This window comes from Baudoinia panamericana (assembly GCF_000338955.1).
Source record: "Baudoinia panamericana UAMH 10762 unplaced genomic scaffold BAUCOscaffold_3, whole genome shotgun sequence".
Lineage (NCBI taxonomy): Eukaryota > Fungi > Ascomycota > Dothideomycetes > Mycosphaerellales > Teratosphaeriaceae > Baudoinia > Baudoinia panamericana.
In genome coordinates this window covers 1,526,260-1,547,610 of record NW_006911259.1, presented here as the reverse complement: position 1 = coordinate 1,547,610, position 21,351 = coordinate 1,526,260, and the positions used below count along the sequence as shown (strand labels likewise).

At 55.7% G+C, this 21,351-nt stretch overlaps 11 protein-coding genes and 1 non-coding gene across 12 annotated transcripts; 8 read left to right on the top strand and 4 right to left on the bottom strand.

Annotated features, from left to right (window-relative positions):
- Positions 1-767: 767 nt before the first annotated feature.
- On the top strand, positions 768-1,661 carry BAUCODRAFT_22550 (uncharacterized protein; the record flags this gene model as incomplete). Its single annotated transcript, XM_007675269.1, has 1 exon — positions 768-1,661. One exon carries the CDS (start codon positions 768-770, stop codon positions 1,659-1,661), a length of 894 nt encoding a protein of 297 aa, XP_007673459.1.
- A 474-nt stretch (positions 1,662-2,135) lies between these two features.
- BAUCODRAFT_146258 (uncharacterized protein) lies at positions 2,136-6,498 on the top strand (the record flags this gene model as incomplete). The annotated part of the gene is made up of 6 exons (XM_007676028.1): positions 2,136-4,282; positions 4,335-4,460; positions 4,518-4,674; positions 4,729-4,799; positions 4,859-5,591; positions 5,689-6,498. The coding sequence occupies 6 exons, from the start codon at positions 2,136-2,138 to the stop codon at positions 6,496-6,498; spliced, it is 4,044 nt and encodes a 1,347-aa protein (XP_007674218.1).
- Positions 6,499-6,816: 318 nt separating this feature from the next.
- On the bottom strand, positions 6,817-9,273 carry BAUCODRAFT_41782 (uncharacterized protein; the record flags this gene model as incomplete). The annotated part of the gene is made up of 2 exons (XM_007675456.1): positions 6,817-7,467; positions 7,687-9,273. Coding segments are annotated over 2 exons (2,238 nt in total), but the record flags the coding sequence as incomplete, so codon positions are not given.
- A 1,798-nt stretch (positions 9,274-11,071) lies between these two features.
- On the top strand, positions 11,072-11,535 carry BAUCODRAFT_398268 (uncharacterized protein). Its single transcript, XM_007676027.1, has one exon. The coding sequence runs from the start codon at positions 11,103-11,105 to the stop codon at positions 11,364-11,366; it is 264 nt and encodes an 87-aa protein (XP_007674217.1). The 5' UTR covers positions 11,072-11,102; the 3' UTR covers positions 11,367-11,535.
- On the bottom strand, positions 11,536-12,102 carry BAUCODRAFT_398269 (uncharacterized protein). The gene has a single exon (XM_007676026.1). It carries the CDS (start codon positions 11,915-11,917, stop codon positions 11,705-11,707), a length of 213 nt encoding a protein of 70 aa, XP_007674216.1. The 5' UTR covers positions 11,918-12,102; the 3' UTR covers positions 11,536-11,704.
- Positions 12,103-12,485: 383 nt separating this feature from the next.
- On the top strand, positions 12,486-12,582 carry BAUCODRAFT_t11. Its single transcript has one exon. It is a non-coding gene; the product is annotated as a tRNA-Val (tRNA).
- A 370-nt stretch (positions 12,583-12,952) lies between these two features.
- On the bottom strand, positions 12,953-13,432 carry BAUCODRAFT_22547 (uncharacterized protein; the record flags this gene model as incomplete). Its single annotated transcript, XM_007675268.1, has 1 exon — positions 12,953-13,432. One exon carries the CDS (start codon positions 13,430-13,432, stop codon positions 12,953-12,955), a length of 480 nt encoding a protein of 159 aa, XP_007673458.1.
- A 1,070-nt stretch (positions 13,433-14,502) lies between these two features.
- On the top strand, positions 14,503-15,439 carry BAUCODRAFT_146255 (uncharacterized protein; the record flags this gene model as incomplete). Its single annotated transcript, XM_007676025.1, has 2 exons — positions 14,503-14,508; positions 14,564-15,439. 2 exons carry the CDS (start codon positions 14,503-14,505, stop codon positions 15,437-15,439), a joined length of 882 nt encoding a protein of 293 aa, XP_007674215.1.
- Positions 15,440-15,490: 51 nt separating this feature from the next.
- On the bottom strand, positions 15,491-16,356 carry BAUCODRAFT_120564 (uncharacterized protein; the record flags this gene model as incomplete). Its single annotated transcript, XM_007676024.1, has 3 exons — positions 15,491-15,538; positions 15,591-16,145; positions 16,204-16,356. 3 exons carry the CDS (start codon positions 16,354-16,356, stop codon positions 15,491-15,493), a joined length of 756 nt encoding a protein of 251 aa, XP_007674214.1.
- Positions 16,357-16,740: 384 nt separating this feature from the next.
- On the top strand, positions 16,741-18,475 carry BAUCODRAFT_398032 (uncharacterized protein). The gene is made up of 2 exons (XM_007676023.1): positions 16,741-16,820; positions 16,881-18,475. Exon 2 carries the CDS (start codon positions 16,945-16,947, stop codon positions 18,385-18,387), a length of 1,443 nt encoding a protein of 480 aa, XP_007674213.1. The 5' UTR covers positions 16,741-16,820; positions 16,881-16,944; the 3' UTR covers positions 18,388-18,475.
- A 178-nt stretch (positions 18,476-18,653) lies between these two features.
- BAUCODRAFT_52791 (uncharacterized protein) lies at positions 18,654-19,220 on the top strand (the record flags this gene model as incomplete). Its single annotated transcript, XM_007675477.1, has 1 exon — positions 18,654-19,220. A coding segment is annotated over one exon (567 nt), but the record flags the coding sequence as incomplete, so codon positions are not given.
- A 598-nt stretch (positions 19,221-19,818) lies between these two features.
- Positions 19,819-21,295, top strand: BAUCODRAFT_104253 (uncharacterized protein; the record flags this gene model as incomplete). The annotated part of the gene is made up of 3 exons (XM_007676022.1): positions 19,819-20,552; positions 20,604-20,782; positions 20,831-21,295. The coding sequence occupies exons 1-3, from the start codon at positions 20,159-20,161 to the stop codon at positions 21,293-21,295; spliced, it is 1,038 nt and encodes a 345-aa protein (XP_007674212.1). The 5' UTR covers positions 19,819-20,158.
- Positions 21,296-21,351: the final 56 nt, after the last annotated feature.

Below are 21,351 nucleotides of genomic sequence, written 5' to 3'. Positions count from 1 at the left end.
CGGTAGACGCCGTCTTTGCGACTCTTTCCCGGGCTGGCCGCTACGGGATCATCCCTTGTGCCGGCTGGCTTGGCGAGGAAGGCGGTGTTGGGGCGGTACGTGTTTTCGTCTCCTCCTCCTGCCGCATCGCTTTCGCTGTCGGAGTCTGAATCGTCTTCGCCCTCATCCCGCACCTTCCCGTTCGTCGCAGTAAGAGCGTGAGCAGCCTGCTGAGCGGCAAGTCGCTCCTGATCATCTGCCGCCTTGACCGCTCTGTCAACCTGGTACTTGATTCTCTGCTCCAGCGGCCTCACACCTCGCTCCAGGTACACGCGGTGCTCAACCAGCTTCTTAGTAATCTCCTCGTTTACGTCCTGCACAGTCGACAGCTCCGCTCCTTCCTTAACACTTCGGATGACGCTCAAGTTGCGCAAGGCAAGCGCCTGTAGATACGCCAGGAAGAGGTCGGTCTTCGTGTCGAGCAGCGTGATGCCATTCTCCGGCGGCAGCAGCGACTCGAGTGCGGGTAGGGCTTGAGTCGCGGCTTCCGTGGCCGCGGTAAAGCTGGACAACACCTCCGTCAAGCCCGTCTCGACCGCCATCGCGAAGTTCCGCCTTGGTCGAGTCCTGGGCGAATGAAGACTTTCACGTGCAAATTGCGCCTCGAACAAATTCTGGTGCACGGATCATCTGCAAGCGGAATCGCTCCGCTTGAAACATCAGTGTCGAGCGTGCCTTCCATCTTAAATGAATGCACTGCGCTCTTTCCCTACCATATATCGTCAACAATGGCGAAACTGTTGAAGAAACCGCTCAAGCTCGCGCTAATCCAACTCTCGACCGGCTCCGACAAGTCTGCCAACCTCGCCCGCGCCCGCTCCAAAGTGCTCGAAGCGACCTCCGCCGGCGCAAACCTCGTCGTCCTCCCGGAATGCTTCAACTCCCCGTACGGCGTGAAGTACTTCGCCAAATACGCCGAACAACTCCTTCCCTCCCCGCCCACCAAAGACCAATCCCCCTCCTTCCACGCCTTATCCGACTTGGCCAAGGAAGCCAAGACCTATCTCGTTGGAGGCAGTATCCCGGAATACTGGCCGGAGACGAAGAAACACTACAACACCTCTCTCACCTTCGATCCGGAGGGTAAGCTGATAGCGACGCATCGGAAAGTGCACCTCTTCGACATCGACATCCCCGGCAAAATCACCTTCCATGAATCCGAAGTACTATCGCCAGGCAACAAAGTCACCATTGTAGACTTACCGGAGTACGGCAAAGTCGCAATAGCAATCTGCTACGACGTCCGCTTCCCCGAACTCGCCATGATCGCCGCCCGCAAAGGCGCATTCCTCCTCCTCTACCCGGGCGCTTTCAACCTCACCACCGGCGCTCTGCACTGGGAGTTGCAAGCCCGCGCTCGCGCGATGGACAATCAGGTTTACGTCGGGTTATGTAGTCCCGCACGGGATATGGAGGCCGAGTATAATGCGTGGGGGCATAGTATGGTTGTTGACCCCAATGCGGGGATTGTGGAGCAGTTGGATGAGAAGGAGGGGATTGCTTATGCGGAGTTGCGGAATGAGAAGATTGAGGAGACGAGGAGGGGGATTCCTATATACACGCAGCGGCGGTTTGACGTGTATCCGGATGTTAGTGAGGGAAAGGTGAAGTACGAGGAGTGAGGAGGAGGTTGTTGGGTCTGGTGGGGTGGAGTAGGAGCGAAGCGATGCAACCATTGGCGGAAGTTACGAACGTCCACAGCGTGAAAAGGGAAGGCTCGCGAACTTCGCCGAGGCTAAACGTGGGAGCTGCTGCATATCTAACGTAGCTGCCGCGAAACATTGCAAAGTCCACGCGAATCCGGTACACAACCTCCTCTTTGGCCTCACACACATTCCTCCGGTCTCAAACACCGTCCGAGTCATGTCACATCCTGCCGCACACACCTATCCTTAGAGTCTAGCGCTGGCCGCTGACGCTGTCGATACCCTCGAACGGATTCCGGCCGTACCGCCCAAGGAGCACTCGGCCATCACGCTCGCTTCAAATATCTAAATATTGAACGGTGTGCCATTACGAGTTCTGGCCGACACAACACTTCGCACTCCTATCAATGCCCGGCCTAAGCTTCACACATTGTCCCGAGCACGGCGGGAATGGCGTCAGCACTAAATGGCAGGACACCAAGCAGAGCGATGAAGGCGCTTCATGATGCCGCAGGCGCCGTTGACCGTTCACTAACGAACGTCGAACTCACGAGTGTACCACGCGACCGCCGACTGGGAAGTGGTGAGAGACGGCTCGACGCGCATAAAGCGGCGTTCGAGGATGGCACGTTAGAAAAATCTATGACTGCACAGCAAACGAACCAAGGCTGGATCACTCGCAAGAAGCTTCCGTGGCTTGATGGGCCGCAGTCGAGCAAGCCGGGTGAGGTACCTGGAGCATGGCAGTCAAGTCTCGAGCTCGCCACTGCGCCGGCGGACGCTGACGTTACAGTACCCGGCTTCGTTGCAGTAGCTCCCTCCCCGTCAAAGAGGGAGAAAGCTCGTGCCTCTATCAGCTCAGTAGGCGGTCACCCATCGCTCCGCGCCATCGGTTCATCGGCCTCTCTCCGTAATCGACCGAAGAGCGTCCAGCGACCACGAACGCTGTCGCTGAACTCCGACCCACGACCGGGCGTCCGAGCCGCTGTCTCGACCAAGCACCAGGCCAAGCGCGCATTGGGTATTGTCAGCGAGCAGTCGACTAGGATCGAGGATTATACGCCTTCTGAATACAGCACCACGATCTCTTCTGACGCTGATCACGCCCCAATGACTGAGCTGGAGCCTATGCCTTCCACCTTGCCTAAGCGAGACCCGTCATCATACGAACGGCTGGTGCAACAGCCATCTGCGAAAGTGCAGCGCGGACGACCGAAGCGAGGTATCTCACCGCAAAAGGTCGATCGAGCACTAGACTTTCCTTTCAACGAAGTGGCGCCGCTGTCCATGAAGCGAAAGTGCGAAGACGACTGCAGCAGTTGTCGACACTGTGACTCGCCTATATTGGAGCGAAAACAAAGCGAGCTGCGGTCTCCATTGAAAACTGCCATGTCGCCTTCAGGGCGGTCAGATATGCCGCCTTACCTACCGCCGAAGAAGCAAACGACAATGCCCAAGCCTATCGTAAAGCGGGAGACGCTGCACGCGCTGCCCTCCCACCTCATGGCGCCTTCTTCCTCGACCTCATCAAGTCTTCCCTCCCACCTCAGAGTAACAAGCCCAGACATCTCCTCTCCGCCGTCGCGAACAAACACAAAGCTGCCGCCGCCCACTAAGCGAGAGCGGCATGACGATCAGCCTTCGCCGAAGGAAATCCTGCAAGGCCCCGCACCTGCTGTGATCAAGCATCGCAACCTCCGTCGCGAGAACCGCTCACTAAACAGCGCGGTCACCGGGCTAGAGGACCTGCTGGAGCAAGCGCTGGACGTGGCCAGAGATGCGGCGAGCTCTGGTCGGAAGGATGAGGTGGCGCAGATACTGAGCTCGGCGACTGCGGCTTTGCGGCAGGCTAGTAACGCTTTGCCTATGGATCAAAGTCTTGGGCGGAGCATGACCGACTACCGTGCACGTATTGAGCCTTATCCGCGTGGTGACGATGCGTCTAGCTCTGGCAGCGAGACACCCACTAACCCCTCCACGCTACACACTCGCGCCGACTCAGCAGGTACAGCCCCAACCATCTTCACCCGCAGCGCAAAATCCAGCGCCCAGCCTCTCGTCTCCGAGAAGTACAGAAAAGACGGCAAATCCCTCACCTCCCTACGAGCCGCACGAGTCTCATCTTCGAGCGAACCCTCAATGACGAATACCCCACCCCGACTCTACCAGCCTGCCTCCGCCGACTCCATCGTGCGTGATTTCGCTTACGCTGGCCGCCGACTCACACGCGCACAAGCACGGTCGCTGGATCTCCGGGCCACGTATGGCGCTGCGGCGGACTTCTATGGTGATCATGGGGAGTCTGTTGCTGCTCAGCCGGGGGTTAGACGGAGTGTTGTTGTTGAACGGGTGTTGGAGAAGCCGAAGCCGAAGCGGAAGAGGGGACGGGTGGGTGAGGGGGCTAAGGATGGGTTTGAGGTGCGACCAGCGCCGCTGCCTTTGAAGGATAGAAGCGCGACCGGGAGTGATCTGACGCCACTTCCACAAGCGCGTATGGATGCTGTTCCGTCGAGAATGATGGAGGCGCGGGATGCGAAGGGAGCGACTTTGCCGCAGCGGAGCAGGAAAGCTGTAGCGGATGGCCTCTTCGAGCCAGCGTATGCGGTCCCCTGATGCGTTGGTGACAGATTGTGACTGACCTATCTCCAGCTACTTCCGCGTCCCTGACGCTTCCCACCCTGCCGCCCAAGTCTCAACCCTCACGAACACAAGGGCAGCACCTCCTACCACAGACTCTCAGACAACACCGCCAGCAAACCTCAAGCTGAGTCCAAGGTCAGTACTACAACACCCTACATATGCACCTCAGCTGATGGACAATCATGTTGACAGGCGGCATATTAGCCTGAAAGGAGGCCAGGGGTTTTCTCTCGGCCGCTATCACAGACGCCAGCCGATTGCGAGGGAGTGGCATACACTTCGCAAGCGCATCACGGCGGCTGTTGCGTGCGCGAACACGGTGTTCATTGGGTTGATCGCGGGCATCTACGTATGTATGCGTCGTTGGTACGTTGGAAGAGGAGTTGCTGACAGCGTAGGACAGGCCGGCGAGGTACCCCGGATCCAGTATCAGATCCAGGATCTGAACCACGAGGTTATCTTGGGCAATGTGCTGTGAGTAACCCCAATCATGCATCGTTCCATCTCAACCGTATAAGGCTAACAACGACCAGCCTCTTCCTCGGCCTGGGTCTTTCAACCTTAATCTTCTGGCCCTTACCTCTCCTCCATGGCCGCAAACCCTATACCCTCCTCGCTTTCGCCTGCATGCTGCCTTTGCAATTCCCGCAAGCACTCGTAGTCGCCGGCTTTCGCGACCCGAATAATTCGCTTTACCGCTGTGGCCTGCTCATCCCGCGCGCCTTCACCGGCTTCGCCCTGGGCTTTGCGAATGTAAACCAGCTTCCCACGCTGTTCGATCTCTTTGGCTGTTCCTTGATGTCTGAAGCGCCGCATCAGGAGATCGTGATGCAGGATGATGTTCGCAGACAGGGTGGCGGTGTGGGCATTTGGCTAGGTTTATGGTCTTTCTGCTTCGTCGGCTCGCTGTCGATCGGTTTCTGCATCGGGGCTTGCATCATCTCCGGTCTGGATCCGAGCTGGGGCTTTTACATTGTCGTCATCATGCTGGCGGTGGTGTTGTTGGTCAACGTCATTGCGCCCGAGACGCGAAGGGCACCGTACCGCCGTTCGATTGCCCACTTTATCGACAACGACGAGAACCTGAGGCGCAGAGTGGCGAGAGGCGAGGTGAAGCTACACATATCCAATGAAGGTCCCAGGTGGTGGTGGCAGGAAGTATTGGCCGGCGTCATCCTATCTACGCGCATGACGCTGCAACCCGGCTTCTTCGTCCTGGCGTGGTACATTGCCTGGATCTACGCGCAGGTCACGCTCGTCATCTTGGTGAGCCTACCACACCACACCACTTCCCTCACACATTCTTCAACCTGCTAACCATCCCCAGCTGCTCGGCGCACTCCTCTCCCGTGACTACCGCTAGAAGCCGCAGTACGTGGGCCTCGCCACCCTCTCCCTCGCCCTCGGCGCCATCCTCGCCATCCCCCTCGCCAAAGCCTCCATCTTCTCCCGCGCCCGCTACAAACCCCAACGCACGGACAGCATGACCATGCGCTCTCCTCGCTTCACCTGGTCCTCCCACCTCATTCGCCGCTGCACCTTCACCCTGCTCCTCCCTTTCGCGGCCCTAGGCTACACCCTCACCGCGCCCGGCCCGAGCATCAACTGGTCCGGCCCCACAATCTTCGCCGCACTCATCGGCTTCTTGTCCAACCTCGCCGTGGCGGAGACGGTGGGTCTGATCATGGAGACGTTCGACACGTGCGACCTCCAACCGGGCAGTAACCAAAAGCACCGCTTACAGTCCATGGCGGAAACGACACGGCGACGACGAACAAACTACTCCTCCTTCCCTCGCGTTTGCGCGGGTTTCTTCGCAGCGCAATCCCTCGGCTTCTTCCTCGCCGCCGTCGCGACAGCTGTCAGTGGCGAGCTGACGCGCGCCTTGGGCGCACAGATCGCCATCTCCACCGTCGCGGCTATACTGCTCGTCATCACCGTCCTTTTCATCCTGGTGATGGTGCGGTGGAAGGAGGTGCAAGTCATACCGAACAGTGTCTTTGAGCGCGCCACGAAGAAGGGGAGTGTCGCCTGGGGCGCAGATGATCCGGAGTGGAGGCCCGTCATCATTGGCAATCCGTCGGGCAAGATGCGGAGGGTGAATTTGCTGGAGTTGGGGAGTCAGAGTCGGTGGACGGAGCTAAGGCAGTTGAATAAGCTGATCAAAGAGTGAGAGCGATGAACGTGGTGAAGGCGAAGGCGTGCTATGAGTTGCTACCTAAGCTCCTGAACTATCTGTATAACAGACTACGCCGGCTGCTGCGTACCTGCAGCTGCCACGTTGACCTCTGCTACCGCCCACTGTGCCAGCAGAACCATTGGGGTATCTATACTTTTCATCAACCGTACCGACGCCACGCTAAACATGCAGAGCCATCGTAAGTGGTACCATTATCATCATCATGCTTTCCAGCCTTCACCTCTTCTCTCCACATTCTCAACGGTCCGCCCGCTGCGGCACATAGTTAACCCTCTGTTCCGGCCTCGCGGTGACACCGAACAGATACGCCAGCTCCTGCACCCCAAGCCTCGCAATATTCTTACTCGCATTCTCATCCAGCGCCGTACTGATTAGCTCCCTCTTCCGTTCCTGGATCTCGATAATGCGATCCTCCACCGTCTCCTTAATCAACATCCGATGCACCGTAACCGGGTGCTCCTGCCCGAGGCGGTGCGCACGATCAATCGCTTGCTCCTCGATGTAGGGGTTCCAGAACGGATCGAGGATGATGACTTGGCTAGCCATGTTGAGGTTGAGCCCAGCATTGCCCGCCTTTAGCGAAACGAGCATGATGCGGAGATCTGGGTCGGTCCTGAAGTCATCGACGGCATCGGCACGTTCGCGGGCGTTCATGCTGCCGTCGTAGCGGCGGTAGCCCCAGCCTTCGCTGTCGACTGGGATCTCGAGGAGGTCGAGCAGAGAGGTCCACTGAGAGAAGATGAGGACCTTCTCGCCCCGCTTCACTTTCATGATCTCGTGGAGCGTCTCCATGGTCTTGTCGATCTTGGCGGAGGAGACCCAGTTCTCACGAAGCTTGCGAAGATAGGTTTTGCGGGCTTTCATGCTGCGGGTGCCGAGCTTGCGCAGGTCGGCCAAGGTGATGGGCTTAGTGTCCTTCTTCTTCTTCGACTTCTTCTTCTCCTTACCCTTGCCTTTGCCCTGCTTCGACTTCTGAGCCTTCTTCGACTTGCGCATCTTTGCTTGAGAACCGTCTGCGCGAGTCGGCTGCGCTGAAGCTGCCTCGTAGTCGAAGAGATCATCGTGCTCCGCTGCCTCGGACTCAGTCTCGCTGTGGGGCTCGGCCTCTGGATCTTGGTCGTCATTAACAATGAAGCCCTTCAGATTGCCCTTCGCATCGACATCATCCTTCGGCCGGCGAAAGTGCGTGTTCAGGTCTTCCTCATCTGACTCCGTCTCGCTATCTTCATCGTCATCGTCCTCATCCTTAATCTCCTCATCATTCTCTCCGTCGTCATTACCATCATTATCATCATCAGTCTCACCCTCTTCCGGTTCCAGCTCTCTAAGCTCCTCTGGCGTCAGCAGCTCACGCTGGTGCACCTTCTTGAAGCTGTCAAAGTCCGTGATTTGCTTCGAGTCAATCGGTCCACGGCAGATGGGGCACTTCGCCTTCGTGCCACCATTCTCATCGCCAGCCGCAATAGCATTTGCCGGGTCCGTAATCCGCGCAAAGTCTTCAGCGCAGCAATCGTGACCGCAAGGTATGAAGATGGCTGGGTTGGGCGTAGCATCCATGCAGATGTTGCACTCGAAGGCACCGTTCTTCACACGAATGCGCTCAACGACATCCGGCGCGAGCTGCTTCGCCATCTCTATGAGGTCGTTGGGCTGCACGCCGGCCACCGCAGCGATGGCGTAGTCCTTGATGAGGTGAGGGTGGCAGCAGGCTTGACGTAAACGGAGCAGAAGCACGAGCACCTCCGTATACTGCCTCCCCACCGTGCCAGCCTGCAGGTACTTGTTGAACGTCACTTGCGCCTTCCCCTCAAGGCTCTTGTAGATCGTCATTTCGTCTTCGGAGAACTCAGGGTTGTCGACCTCCGTTGAGCGTTCCGGCAGGATCAGAATAGGTCTGCCTTCGAAAGTGCTCTTCTTGGTGCGTCTCAGCATGATGGCTTTGCAAAGAGCTTGGAATCTCTGCATGGCTGCATCCTGGAAGTAGTCCTTGCAACTCTTGAGGGGTGTCGAGAAATCGATCTTGAACTTCTGCCAATCGCAGTACGGCCTGACACGCAAGAAGTGGACGAGCGAGTAGAACTCGTCAACGTTGTTCATCATTGGGGTGCCGGTGACGCAGAAACGATACTTCGCGCGCAACTGATATGCAGCTTTGGCGCTCTGGGTGCTTTTGTTCTTGATGCATTGAGCTTCGTCGAGTACGACACGGTACCACATCGCATCAGGATCGAGAAGCGCGCATCTCTCGTGCGGATAGGGACGTGCATTTGCGTCATGTCGCTTGCGGAGCGTGTATTGCTCCAGTCTCTTCAGCTCCGAGGCCAGACTGCCGTATGTCGTGATGACAACGTCGTAAGTCTGCAGCTCACGGAAGTCCTTCTTCTTGGACTGCTGATGGTGGATGAAGACGGTCAGCTTATGGCGGCCCGGCTTGACCTTGGTTTCGATCTCCTGTTTCCACTGCCGCAGTAGTGCCACAGGTGCTACGATGAGCGTCGTCTTGCACCTTGGGTCCTCCGAACGACGAGTGACGAACAGCGAGATCATCTGAATGGTCTTGCCGAGACCCATGTCATCGGCAAGGATGCCGCCCTTGTTCGAGCCTTCCTCACATTGCTTGAGCCAGGTGAGACCCATCTCCTGATACTTATGGAGAGTGATGGTGAGCGACTCAGGCGTCTGGATGCGAAGATGTGCCGGCAGCTCCTCGTCAGGTCGAATGTTCTCGAGCAATTTGTTGATCTCCTCACGTGTGCGAGTGGGGTCCGTATTCTGGATCGTGTCGTACCGCTGACGAAACAGGTCCTCTTGCCCGGCATACGGGTTAAAGGCATCATCATTCGAGTAGTCACTGCTGGAATAGCCGTTGATGAGGTGGCCGAGCTCGGCTAGTGGGTGTGGCTGGCTCGAGAAGCCTCCAGCAGCACGCTTCGCCATCTGCCATGCTTGCTGCGCGGCGGAGAGTGGGCCAGGCGGTAGTGGCATCACAGGAGGCGCGTAGCCGTTGGGCGGGGTGTAAGTCGGCAGCGGAGGATATTGCTGCGGCAGCGGCCAAGCTCCTGGGGCTCGCTGATGCGGCTGCTGCTGCCGCTGCTGCTGCTGCACTGGGGTCGCTCGACTTTCGGTCTTGATGGAGGTCAACGCCCGCTTACTTGGTGTGAACTGGTTGGGTGCAATTTCGCTTACATCATCCTCACTGTCGTCATCACTTTCGCTCCAGGTCAAGTCCACTACGCCTGTGGTCGAAGGACGGTGCCTTTGGACAAGTTGTTGGGTTGATGAGCTCGGCTCTGGCTTGATTTGCTGCCTGTATGCTGCCGGGGTACCGTTGTAGGACGCATGCACTTGTTGGCTCAATGGGCCCGGTTCCGGCTTGACGTAGTGATGATAGCCTGGCGGTGGCATATTGTAGACTGAACTGTAGACAGACGAGGGCTGCGGTTCCGGATCCTGTGAAGGCGGTGGGCGGTGGTACGAGCCAGTGTGATCCAGAGTGGTTTGAACACTCGGCCTGGACGATGAAGCGACCGCAGAAGACGGTCGGCTGTGCTGCTGGCTCAGTCGACGTGCAAAGTTTGCATCTGCTTGAGCTTGCTCTGTGCGCCTCTTGAAAGCCGCTTCAGCAGCCAACTGGCTCCGCCGTGCTCGCTCAGTGATGTTGCTTTGCGATGAGTAGGCTGAGAAGGTCGTAATAGCTCCATGATTTGCAGGATCCGGCGTCAGCCGCTTTGACCGGTGCGCGTCTGTGTCTGGAGAGTGGCCGTTCGTATACGGCCGCTTCACGCCGTTTCCGTGATCATTGAAACCCCCGTTCATGCTGGAACCATTGTTGTTTGTCTGGCCATACATGGAATCCGACCATGCCGAGGCAGGTTGCTCGTCATATGCACTGTCCATGCCTTGCATCGACGACTCCGGTTCTGGCTCCAAAGCCTCAAGTCTCTGTTCGAGCTCCCGCTTGATCGCCTCCAGCTCCTTTGCGCGAGAGACGTAGTCGTCAGCACCTCGGTCGAGGGAGTCCAGCAGAACGGTAGTGAAAGAGAGCTCATCTTCAACCTCATCGCGGGTAGCGTTGGCTGATAAGGTGGCCATGGCTGCGCGATATCGAAGGAGGTAGTGGTCGTACAGGCGGCGTGGCAGTGCTACTAGGCGTGCGTTGTTCTCAAGATTGCCGGCTCGCTGCTGTGTAGCTCTCAATAAAGCTGGCCCATGGCGGCCTCGAAGGTTGCCGTTTCAGCCTCTGAGGCCACTCAGAAGGCTGCGGGTGGTGCTGCCGTCGATTGTGCGGCAATGTTGAGCATTTGTCGGTAGGCTCGAGTAGAGATGTGCAGCGGGTCTATTCGAAAAGGTTCGAAGTGAAGTGTCGTATCCGTGGTTTGGTATGACAAGGCTGCCATCCTCGCTGGCTGTCGCATTCACTTTCGCGCTTGAGTCTTTCACGCGTCGACGCCACCGGAGCCTGCCGCTGCGGTCTCAAAGCGGACTAGCGTGACTCTCCCATACGTCTTGGTCTCTTTACGCCTTCGTCTCTCGATATCTTCCATGTGACCCTTACTGGGACAAATGATATTAGCGACATGCTGAACCATGTGCCGGGAGCGATCAGCTACAAGAATGAAAAGTCTATGTGCCAAGTCAAGCAGGGTTATCGTCAGATACTCTCAAGCCTGTTTGATCGTACTAACGCCCAAGCCATATCCATAGTATTCCTGTGGTTACAAGACCTTGAGATAACCGCCTGCACGCCATGCGTCTTTCGGATCGCTGGTGCTTGCGGATTACACCGATCAAACGGTAGGCTGAGCGCGGTATCGCGCCGAGGACGCCACTCGGAGTCTTGACTACCTATACTGCGAGCGGATGATACGTTCAGCAAACTCGCGACAACTCTGGCTATAGCACCGTCGCCGGTAATATCGTGCCGAAACTGATGGGATAGCGTAGATGCATCTCTCTGCTTGCCCGAGCTGCCTATTCCCAGTCAGTGCTGGATGGCGGCAGATTCGAGACTATCGGTAGACAAGCGGGCTTCAACTGACTCCACGTACACGGCAGTGAAAGCGAGAGTCGAACAATGAAAGTCTGGCCATAATCAAACCGTACGCAGACGCGGGAAAGGCTTACAATGCACTCATAATTCCTCTGGTCGTTGAAGCCAATCATACCTCTGTTGAACGGTTTAAGTGGTGAAGACGGGCTTAAGTGGTGAAGACGGGTTTAAGTGGTGAAGACGGCATTCTGTGAAGCTGAAGGATGTATACAAGCCCCAGCAAAGAGCACTCGATCTCACGTGCTCTGCAGGGGGCGACTGCGTACCGTGGCCTTGTACAGCGGCGTCCGATGGCAACAAGGCTCGAGTCATGATTGAGAAGGCGAGGTACTGGACGAACATCAAGGCCGCCTTGCGACACCGGCTACTTAGACAATGTTCATCACGCGCTTTGGGCAGGAAGACGATGGTATTTGCGATAAGCACGAGGCTGATGACGGGCACAACAAGGACTTGTACGGTGGCGAATTATCTTAGATTATACTTCTAAGGTTATGGAAAATGTTGAAAGTTATGTTAGTCCTCTCAACAGCTATCATGAAACAATGATAGTTTCCCATCACGTTTGCGTGATCATTTCTACGTTACTGCTCTGTTATGGGCGCCTGCCGTCGTTGACACTACCAAAACCCCCCTACCGAACGAAATGTTTATAGAATCAGGGCTGCAGTGTGGTACTAAGGCACGATTTGTTCGATCCCGCAATTTACAACTAATGTAGAAAGACACATATCGCCTTCCATCAATACAGGACAAGAGGCCTTCGTCGGCGCTCATTGCCCCCCACGCTTCGCACTTTCCTCGGCTGCATCCAACTTAGTATATGAAGTTATTTGTTCTTATTTGCCCTGTATGCACTGCTTCTATGGGTACGAAAATTCTTGCACCTCTCTCCCAATCAATAATTGACATTCCCACAGTCTAGTGGTATGACGCATCCTTCACAGGAGTCCAACCCTCTTCATTGAGGTCGGATGAGGTCCCGGGTTCGATCCCCGGTGGAAGTAATGGTATCTTATGAGATTCTATTGACAACATCTCCAATATTTTTTTGCCTGTTGGACGTTGCAGCAGTGGGAATGGGTTGGTTTGGCTGGCAACGTTGATCCTTCATTGCGGCGCTATTTTCGCGTGGCACAACACGACAATGTGTGATGAGCATGTTCTGTCTGGAGAATATAGAGTTGGGAATGTGGGTAGGAATTTTGTTCTTTGAGACTCGGAAGATTTGGAGTAGCAAATGGTATCGTACGCCGCAACACAAAGTCAAAGGAGCAACGCTCAGAACGCTCATTCGCCGATCGCCTTGCCACATAAACGCAGTAGTGGGCTGGTCGTCGTCCAAAGCCAAACATGCACCCTCGGGAAGCGTCCCGGTCACAGCCCGATATCGCCTAAGTCCCTCGTCAAACACGCCATTTGCGCTCGTTTTGCCGCCTCCGCCACCAGGTTGAAGTCCTGCAAATAGGGCGCCGTCTCGGGCGCACCGCCACCAGCACCTCTCTGTCCCAGATACGCTCCGGGCACTAACTGTTGGCCGTATTGTTGTGATCTTTGCTGCGCTGGATGTGACATAGACGCCTGCGCTTTCGCTATCGAACCGAAATACGCTGTCGGTTGACTGCTCGACGGCGAAGGTAGTGGCGCTGATGACCCAAATGGCATCTGTGGTTGTAGCATGCTCGGCGACTGTTGTGGTAGACCGCCGATAGGCGAGCCAGCCGATGACAGTGAGTCCAGACTACTCGAGCTCTGGAACACTGACGAAGTCGCTGACGATATCGACGATTGCGTGCTGACCTGTGGGTATGGCGGTCTTTGTGGGTATGCCTTTCTTTGCGACCTTGTTTCAACCATCGCTACTCTTCTTCTATCTGCGCCAACCGTCTGTTAGAGACTAGACCAAGCAGCGACCCGAGGCAGCCCTTCCTTAGAGTGTGAGGACTCGCGGAGGCAGCAGTCGTTGCAGGGTCTCAGTTGCTTGGATGGCGATTGCAAGTTTCTGTAAACTTCTGTCTAACGTAGAAAGCCTGCTTGACAGCTGTCGTTGGCTCGTCTTGATCAAGGAGCAGTGTCAGCCGAGGTGTTAGTCACTGATTGTAAGTTCTCGAATAGTGGCAGACGCAGATTGTATTAACCCGAGCGATTGCGCGTGGGTGGTTACAGCTGGTGACGCCGAGGCTACCAAGGTACACGGTACTTCTTCGATTCAGCCAGTCACCGGTGATCCTCAGGACATCGACCGATGTTTACGTGGGATGAATGATGCTCGGGAAATCTCGCCCCCAGATTCTGCAAGGCGTCTTTGCGTCCTACCCACGGCAGATGCGGGCGATTGCGTCGTTGGACGGAATGGCGGACCGGCAGTGTTGAAGATGCAAGGCGCGCTGACCCTTCGTTGTTTGCTGTCGAATACATGGTCGAGCAAGCTGGTGAGCGGTGCAAGGCGTGCCGGGGAGCAGGCAACTGCGATGCTTTAGGCACTTGAGGGGCCTGCTGGACACAAGCCGAGGCAGGCTTGCGATGCACCCCGGAACTGAGTGTAGGGTTTGTACGGCCTTCGGAACGACTGACGAAGGATGGAGAAACGCGCTGCAGTTTCGGGTAAGCCGTCCTCTGCTTATCCGGGGTGGCTTGGAGTGGAAGTGGGAGGGAGAGCATTGATCTCATCCGGCGGCAGAATAGTAACGGTAGTAGCGGCATGCTTTTTGTTCGAGCCATCTCGCGATGTGGGGGGAATGGCGCTCCACTTCGCGCTCCCCAGATCTCTCGCAATTTTACCGGTAGCCGAGCGACCTCCGGGCGAGACCCGGACGGCCGGTGACGCGAGACGAGGTGTATCCTCTTCGGAGCGGAAAACGGAGATCCTCAAGCATGAATAGAAGCATTCTGGAACAATACTGAAACCTCAGTGTTGCGAGTTAGCCATGCCAGTACGTTGTAGAACATTACAAGGGTTCGTGGCTGCGGTTGATAAATTCATGCTAGCTCGTCCTGATATCTGGCTTTCCGTCAAGTGGCAAGACGTACCGTAGCCAGCAGCTCTGTGAATCCTTCCAACGGAAAATTCAAGAATCCCATCAGCCAAAGGTTAAGCGGCTCACAGTCCTTCACATTGATGATCAAGGTCTAGGTTTATCGCGAGATGTCTACGCTTCAGCTCGGCTGGAAAAGGATGCTCGGGCAACGTTCTCCTCCGCTCTCAAGCGCTCGCTCAGCAGAGACGTGATCGTCGTCGCTGATGGCATGAACTACATCAAAGGCTTCCGATACCAGCTCTACTGCGAGGCCAAAGCGGTGCAGACTCCTCACTGTGTCATCCACATTGGTACACCGGTCAGCAAGTGCCGCGAACTCAATGAGGCAGCGTTAAAGGCTGGTAATGGAGGCTACGAGCTTGAGATCTTTGAAAACTTAGTGTTCCGTTACGAAGAGCCAAACGGTATGAACAGATGGGATGCGCCTTTGTTCACCATCGCAGCCGATGATGTCGAGCCGCCTTGCGATGCTATCTGGGAAGCTATCGTGGGCTCTGATGGCAAGGCGAAGGTTGTACGCCCCAATGCCGCCACGGTAGTGAAGCCGGCATCAGAGCAAGACTACTTGTATGATCTCGACAAGACCACTTCCGACGTTGTTGCTGCGATATCAACGTGGCTTTCAGACCATTCTGGTGAGGGTGGCAGTCAAGTTCTAATACCTGGCTCAGAGCAAGAGATTACGCTGCCCCTTTCTGCGCCGTCTGTGCCTCAGTTGCAGAGGCTCCGGAGACAGTTCATCGGTTTGAATCGCCAGCACTCACTCACCAAGAGCAGGATACGCGGCCTCTTCATTGACTACCTGAATGACGTATTCCAGCGATGAGGCTGCTGGGTCGTGAGGTTATGTTTGCCTTCACTGATCAACTTGCTTTGATCACCAGCGGAGGCTGTACCCAAAAACAGTTCGTCGCAGAAGCTCGTCCTGCGAGATGTCAGTTTCCATTCCACCCGAGCGAGGAGAAGGATGCTCTTGCCCCACGGTCTTCCTCGAACATGACCCTATCCATGACATGCTCAAGGATCTTGTCGACCACGAAACCAGCCTCCCTGGCAAGCTCGAAGAATGCCAGATCCTTCTCCAGCAGCCACGGGCGATACGGCGTGAAGAAGACAAGCGCACAGGCAGTCGAGGTTTCCTTGAGCGTCTGCTGCACTGACGCAACCAGCTTGGCATGCTCAGAGTGATTGAACAGCAGATCCGCAAGGATAATCAGATCAAAGCCCAACGTGCGGTCACTCTCCGGGAGAGACTGCAGTAACGCTGCAGGTGAAGCGCCCCAGAGGTAACCTTCAACGTGCACGTCCCGGCCAATGCAGTTTTGCTCGATGTTGAGCCGGAGGTTCTCCACCAGCTCAGCCTCAGGATAGTCAGAAACGACGACAGTAGTCGCACCCTGCAGGGCGCTGATGATAGAGGGCAGACCTGCGCCAGCACCCAATTCAAGCACAGTTCTTCCTCTAATCAGAGTTTCACCGTTCTGCTCGAGGTAGTCCGCTACTGTTCTTCCTGCGTTCCATAGCAAGTGACCCTTTCCACCGCATTAGAGAACGAATGAGAAGTGAAGCAAAGTGAACTCCCACACCTACCCACAGCGGACTGTGTCCGACAAGCCGGAGACTAATCGTTTGCCCGCTCAATGTATGATAGGAAACTGTTTTCGCCTCCTTCTCCGGCTGATAGTAGCCTTCTGGCTCCTGAAAGAGGCCATTCGTCCCGTCAGCGTCTTCATCGTCAGCCATGGCAAAGTCCTGAGAGGGCAAACAGGTGTGTCGACGTTTCGCTCTCGGCTTGAATGCGGGCCACTGAGCAAGGCGGGCTTGGCGAGCTCCACCCCTTCAACTTCGCACCTTTTAGACATCATCTTCGCATCCATGAGCGACCGGTGTGCAGCGTCACTTAAGTCGAGCATCGCAGTCTCCTGTGAACTCTGCTTCACCACGCACTCTCCGCCCATGCGACTCCGACCCGTCCGTCATTGACCGGCATTCCTGGTGCATTCACAGTCGCGGCCCTTGCCGAAAACTTGCTCATTCTGCCGAGCAAGTCAGCGCTTGCCTCACAACCGGAACCTTCATTATCGTGCAGTCTCTAGCAGCTTAGCAGGATGTTGGGGGTGTCGGAAGGTCTTACTAAGGAGTCGAGTTCTGTTGCGTTGCAGAAGTCACTCAGTGAAGGCAGGCTTGCGCTTCCGTCCTCTTCCAAAGCACGTGCCTCGACTACACCACGCATTCAATACTCGGCATACCGGTAACCTTGATGGCAGCACCCGAGCCGGTGTCAAATTGTAGTGCAGCTGATTGGTGTCACTTTACTCCCAAAAACGCAGCATGGACCAGGAACGACCCTTCAAGACCATTGAGGTCATTGACGCCCAGACAAACCAGGCATGCAAGATAGCGTGCATGTCCTGCATTCGAGGCCACCGGACCACATCATGCGGCAACCACGTATGTCGAAGGAAAGTCCTGTGGACGGTGAAGCGACCAGGACGACCTTCGAACTCGTGCAACTGCCAGTATGGTGCCAATGGTGGCTGCAAATGTGTCATTACGAGAACGACGTGCCCGCACAAGCCTAAGAAAGGCGAGAAGCGGTCCATTGAGTGCCGCTGTGACGAGAAGGGCCGCTACTGCTGCTTGCTCCAGTCAGAAGACTGGCATACGCTTATGTCACGACAAAAACCCACCGTCGAGTTCTATCCTACAAAAGAAGTGCTAGAGGCGAAGTTTGCACGACCCGCGACCGTGCCAAGACCTGTCAGCATGACACCCATGACGCCAGCACTGAGCATTAACAGCCCGACGGTTTTCGGCAGTGTGCCAAGCACACCGGGTCAGGGTGGCCAAACACTTGATTTCCAGCCTGTCACCACCCCCTTTCCAGGTTATCAATCGCCGCCGGCTAGCCAGCGAGTTGCACGGTTTGGCATGATGGGTGTTGGTGCCCCTCAAGGCAACCCTGGTCACATCACAACGGATGTACTGTTGTGGCAGGGCGAAGCACCGCAAGCGCCTCGGGCGCTCGTAAATCCTTCTCCATACTATCCACCGATCCAGCAAGAGCAGAGTTCGTGCTGTCTAGGACCGGTGAACTCTTCGCAGAGCACGATTCTTGGACATTGTCAGCACGCCAATGAGGTGACGATTGACACGGGACTCTTCCCACCGTCGGCCTTTCCACCCTTCGGCGTCGTTAATAACGAGGTGGCCTTTCCTCAGGACAAAACACCGACAGAGCTGGGCTTCGACTTCGACAAGCTCACGCGCGACTACTTCAATTACCAGTTTCCGTCCGCGATATGCCAGACTTGCGGACTCAACGGCTGCACGTGCAGAATGTGCCCGCCCGTCATGCAGTCCAACGACGGAAGTTGGGCGCAGTGCTGTGGAAGAAAGCATGCCCGCATAGCGGCCTACGTGCCACCAATTGCAGAGCACGCCTACATCGAGTCGGCTTTGCCGTTGTCAACGTACGAGCTGCAACACAGGGCCCAGACATCCTTACCTACGACGACAGCTCAAACCTCATCATGTCCCGAAGCCACAATATTTGCAGAGACTGATCCACCGTTTAGTGAGCCACCTCGATACTCAGACACGCAGACTCTGGACCCTGAACTACTCGAATCATTGCCACCACTTTCGTTACAAAGTACGGGAAGCTTTCCAGCTCTCGGAGAAGGCACAGACATGGATTTGAGCGATCTACTCATGTCGGAGTTGGATCGGCGTACGCGGCAACAGGAAGAATGTTGTTGCATTCATGACTGAAAGACGCGAGCAAGGTGGGACAGCAAGGTGGAAAAGCATTTTATTGAGCGTTCAAGCAGTATTGCAGAGTGGCATAAGTGGGAAAAGATACATGAGAAACGAACCCACACGGCGCGATACCGAAATGAGACTAGCGGTTAATACGCTTACTATGAGTATGCATCTCTTTCCTTCTCGCCCTCCTGTGTGCTTACTTCCTTTTCTTTATCTTCTGGGAGCAGAGAGTCGCCATGGACCTCAGCGGCATTGAATATGTAGAAGCTCAGCCCGAAGATGTTACCTCCCTATCGACACTCGTTGCCCGCTCGTTCCATCCCGTTAACCCGTATATTCGAAAGTGCTTCCCGGACACACCAGCAATGCGGCGCTGGTGGCGCGGCAACTTTAACGAACAGATCGCGAGGCCAACTTGTCACGTCCTAATTGCGAAGGACCGCATGAGTGGGGAGTCACTTGGTGTTCTGTGCCTACGGCTTATGAACCCTTTTGATCCGGAACCTGGCATCTTCACCGTGGACAACCTCACCCCAGATCACGATGTGGAGGCATATAGACCAATGATCGAGAGCATGTCTCACTACAACAAGCGGCTTATGCATGGTAAAGTTCATTTCATGGTTGAGCTTTTCGGAGTCGACTATGCGTACAAAGGCCGCCACATTGGCACGAGGTTGTTCCAGCAGGCTTGTGCAATCAGTGACGCTGCTGGTTACGAAACATTTGTTCAAGCCAACGCAAATGCCCGATCATTCTATCTCAAGCAAGGATTCGAGGTTAAGGATATGACTGTAATGCCTGGGAAGGATGAGTACGAGGAGTACTTCCTCGTCCGGCCATGCTCCCAGTGACGGACCTGGTTCTGTGAGCCGACCTTGGTGCAACTCATTGACATTATTCTCAAGACACGAACATGCTCTAGATCCGTGGTCTCGGTTCCCTCTCTTCCTCTCGTGCTTGCACTGAGGGGACGTCTTTTCTTGGCATACTGCACTTCGGTCACTCCTTAAGCGAGTCCGTAGGCTACTGGAATTTGATACTGAGGGACACCATCGAGAGTTCACTGAGTATTTCCAAAGTTTGTTCTCAATGGGGCAAGTTAGATGTAGCCTACGAATCGGTGGCGTATAGCGCTGGTAACAAGCGCATAATTGGTCGCTCGACATTATCTTGCATATCCACCTCTTCTGTTCAGCTTAACCTCAGCGACTGACACAGTACATCCTATACGCCGTGGTTGATCGTCGATAGATTGAGCATTATTGAGTCTGTCGAAACGAGGCATTGTCAATATCTTACTTACAGGACCTTGGCGACGACTCAGCGTGCGGCGCTCTTCCGTGCCAACCTTACCCAATGCAGCTCATGCTGCGAAAGCACCAGTCACGCACCGATCAGGCCTACTTCGACAATTACTACATTCGTGACAATACGGTCCGAAGCGTTCCGTAGGTGCAATCATGACAAACATAGGACGTGACGAGCTGTATGCTGCTTCCGTCGGCACAACTTTCAGCCCTGGGGTCGAGCGAAGCCGCTCCACTGAAGACGTGATGGTAACCCAAAGCAGATCATCCTGCGGTTCCAGCTTTATAATAGGCGCCGTCCTTAGGCAGACGCCGGACATGTCCGATATGTTCCCCTGTGCAGCCATACATATATGCCCCCCAGCCGCGCCAGCACATGCCTTCCTTCCAACCGGTACCACTTTCCTCTTCGTTTGCACTGAGAACCACCTCTGCCACCCTACAACCATCCTCGTCGATCTTTCACCATGTCGCCTGCACTCTCCACGATCCCCAACCCGTACGCCGACGCACATAAGTCTCCCGAAGGGCCAGGTGACGCTCGGCCCACTACTGCCCAGATCCTGGCGGACAACGATGCCATTGGCAAGTTTGTTGACAAGACCTTCTTGGTGACCGGCGGGACCGACGGGCTGGGCCTCGAGACTGTGCGCAGCCTACTCAAGACTGGAGCACATGTCTGGTTTAGTGCCCGCAACGAAGGTAAGGCGGAGAAGGTGAAGAAGGAACTCTTGCAGCAAGATACCAGCGCGAGGCTGGACTGGATCAAGATAGACAATGCGAGCCTTGAGAGCGTGCAATTGGGAGCGGAAGACTTCCTGCGGCGGAGCAAGAACTTGAACGTGCTAATCTGCAATGCTGGTAAGCGACCAAAGCACCATTATGAACCAATAACATTGATCACATACTTAGGTATCGGCAACGTCCCTCACAGCCTGACCAAAGAAGGTCACGAAATCCAATTCGGCGTCAACCACCTCGCCCATTTCTATCTCTTTCAGCTCCTGAGGCCGCTCCTGCTCGCATCCTCCACCCCCTCCTTCAACAGCCGCGTGGTCACCGTCTCGAGCCTTGCCCATAGCTTCGCCACGGTCCAGGTGGGCAACTATAACCTTGAGAAGCCGCTAGAAGTAGGCAAGGACTACGCAGAGTTGGTAGACCTTGGGCCCGGGTACAACCCGCTCGTCGCGTACGGCCAAAGCAAGACCGCCAATATCTGGATGACGAACGAGATCGAGCGTCGTTATGGGGCGCACGGCATTCACGGTATTGCCGTTCATCCTGGCAATATCCAGACGGCGGCGTTCCTCACCTTCGACCAACGCGCGATGGAGAAGCTGGCTCCAATATTTCAAAAGGAAGAGTTCCAGAAGGCGTTCCTGAGTGTAGAGCAAGGGGCGGCTAATCAGGTGCTTGCCGCAATCGGCAGGGATTTTGAAGGCAAAGGAGGCTTCTACATGAATGAATGTGGGGTCGCGCAGATATGGCCGGACAATGTGGAGATGCAGAGTAATGGGTATCTGCCGTGGGCGTACAATCCGGAGGGTGAGAAGCGCTTGTGGGCTGATTCATTGGAAATGGTGGGGTTGAAGGATGAGCAGTAGACTTGGACGCCTGCAGGTTAGAGTAAGATGTGAGGTAAGCGGCTATGTAGTCGCTT

Coding starts and splice junctions, on each gene's coding strand:
- BAUCODRAFT_398032 (XM_007676023.1), top strand. CDS start 16,945: ATGGACCAGGAACGACCCTTCAAGACCATTGAGGTCATTGACGCCCAG.
- BAUCODRAFT_398269 (XM_007676026.1), bottom strand. CDS start 11,917: ATGTTCGTCCAGTACCTCGCCTTCTCAATCATGACTCGAGCCTTGTTG.
- BAUCODRAFT_398268 (XM_007676027.1), top strand. CDS start 11,103: ATGCTGAACCATGTGCCGGGAGCGATCAGCTACAAGAATGAAAAGTCT.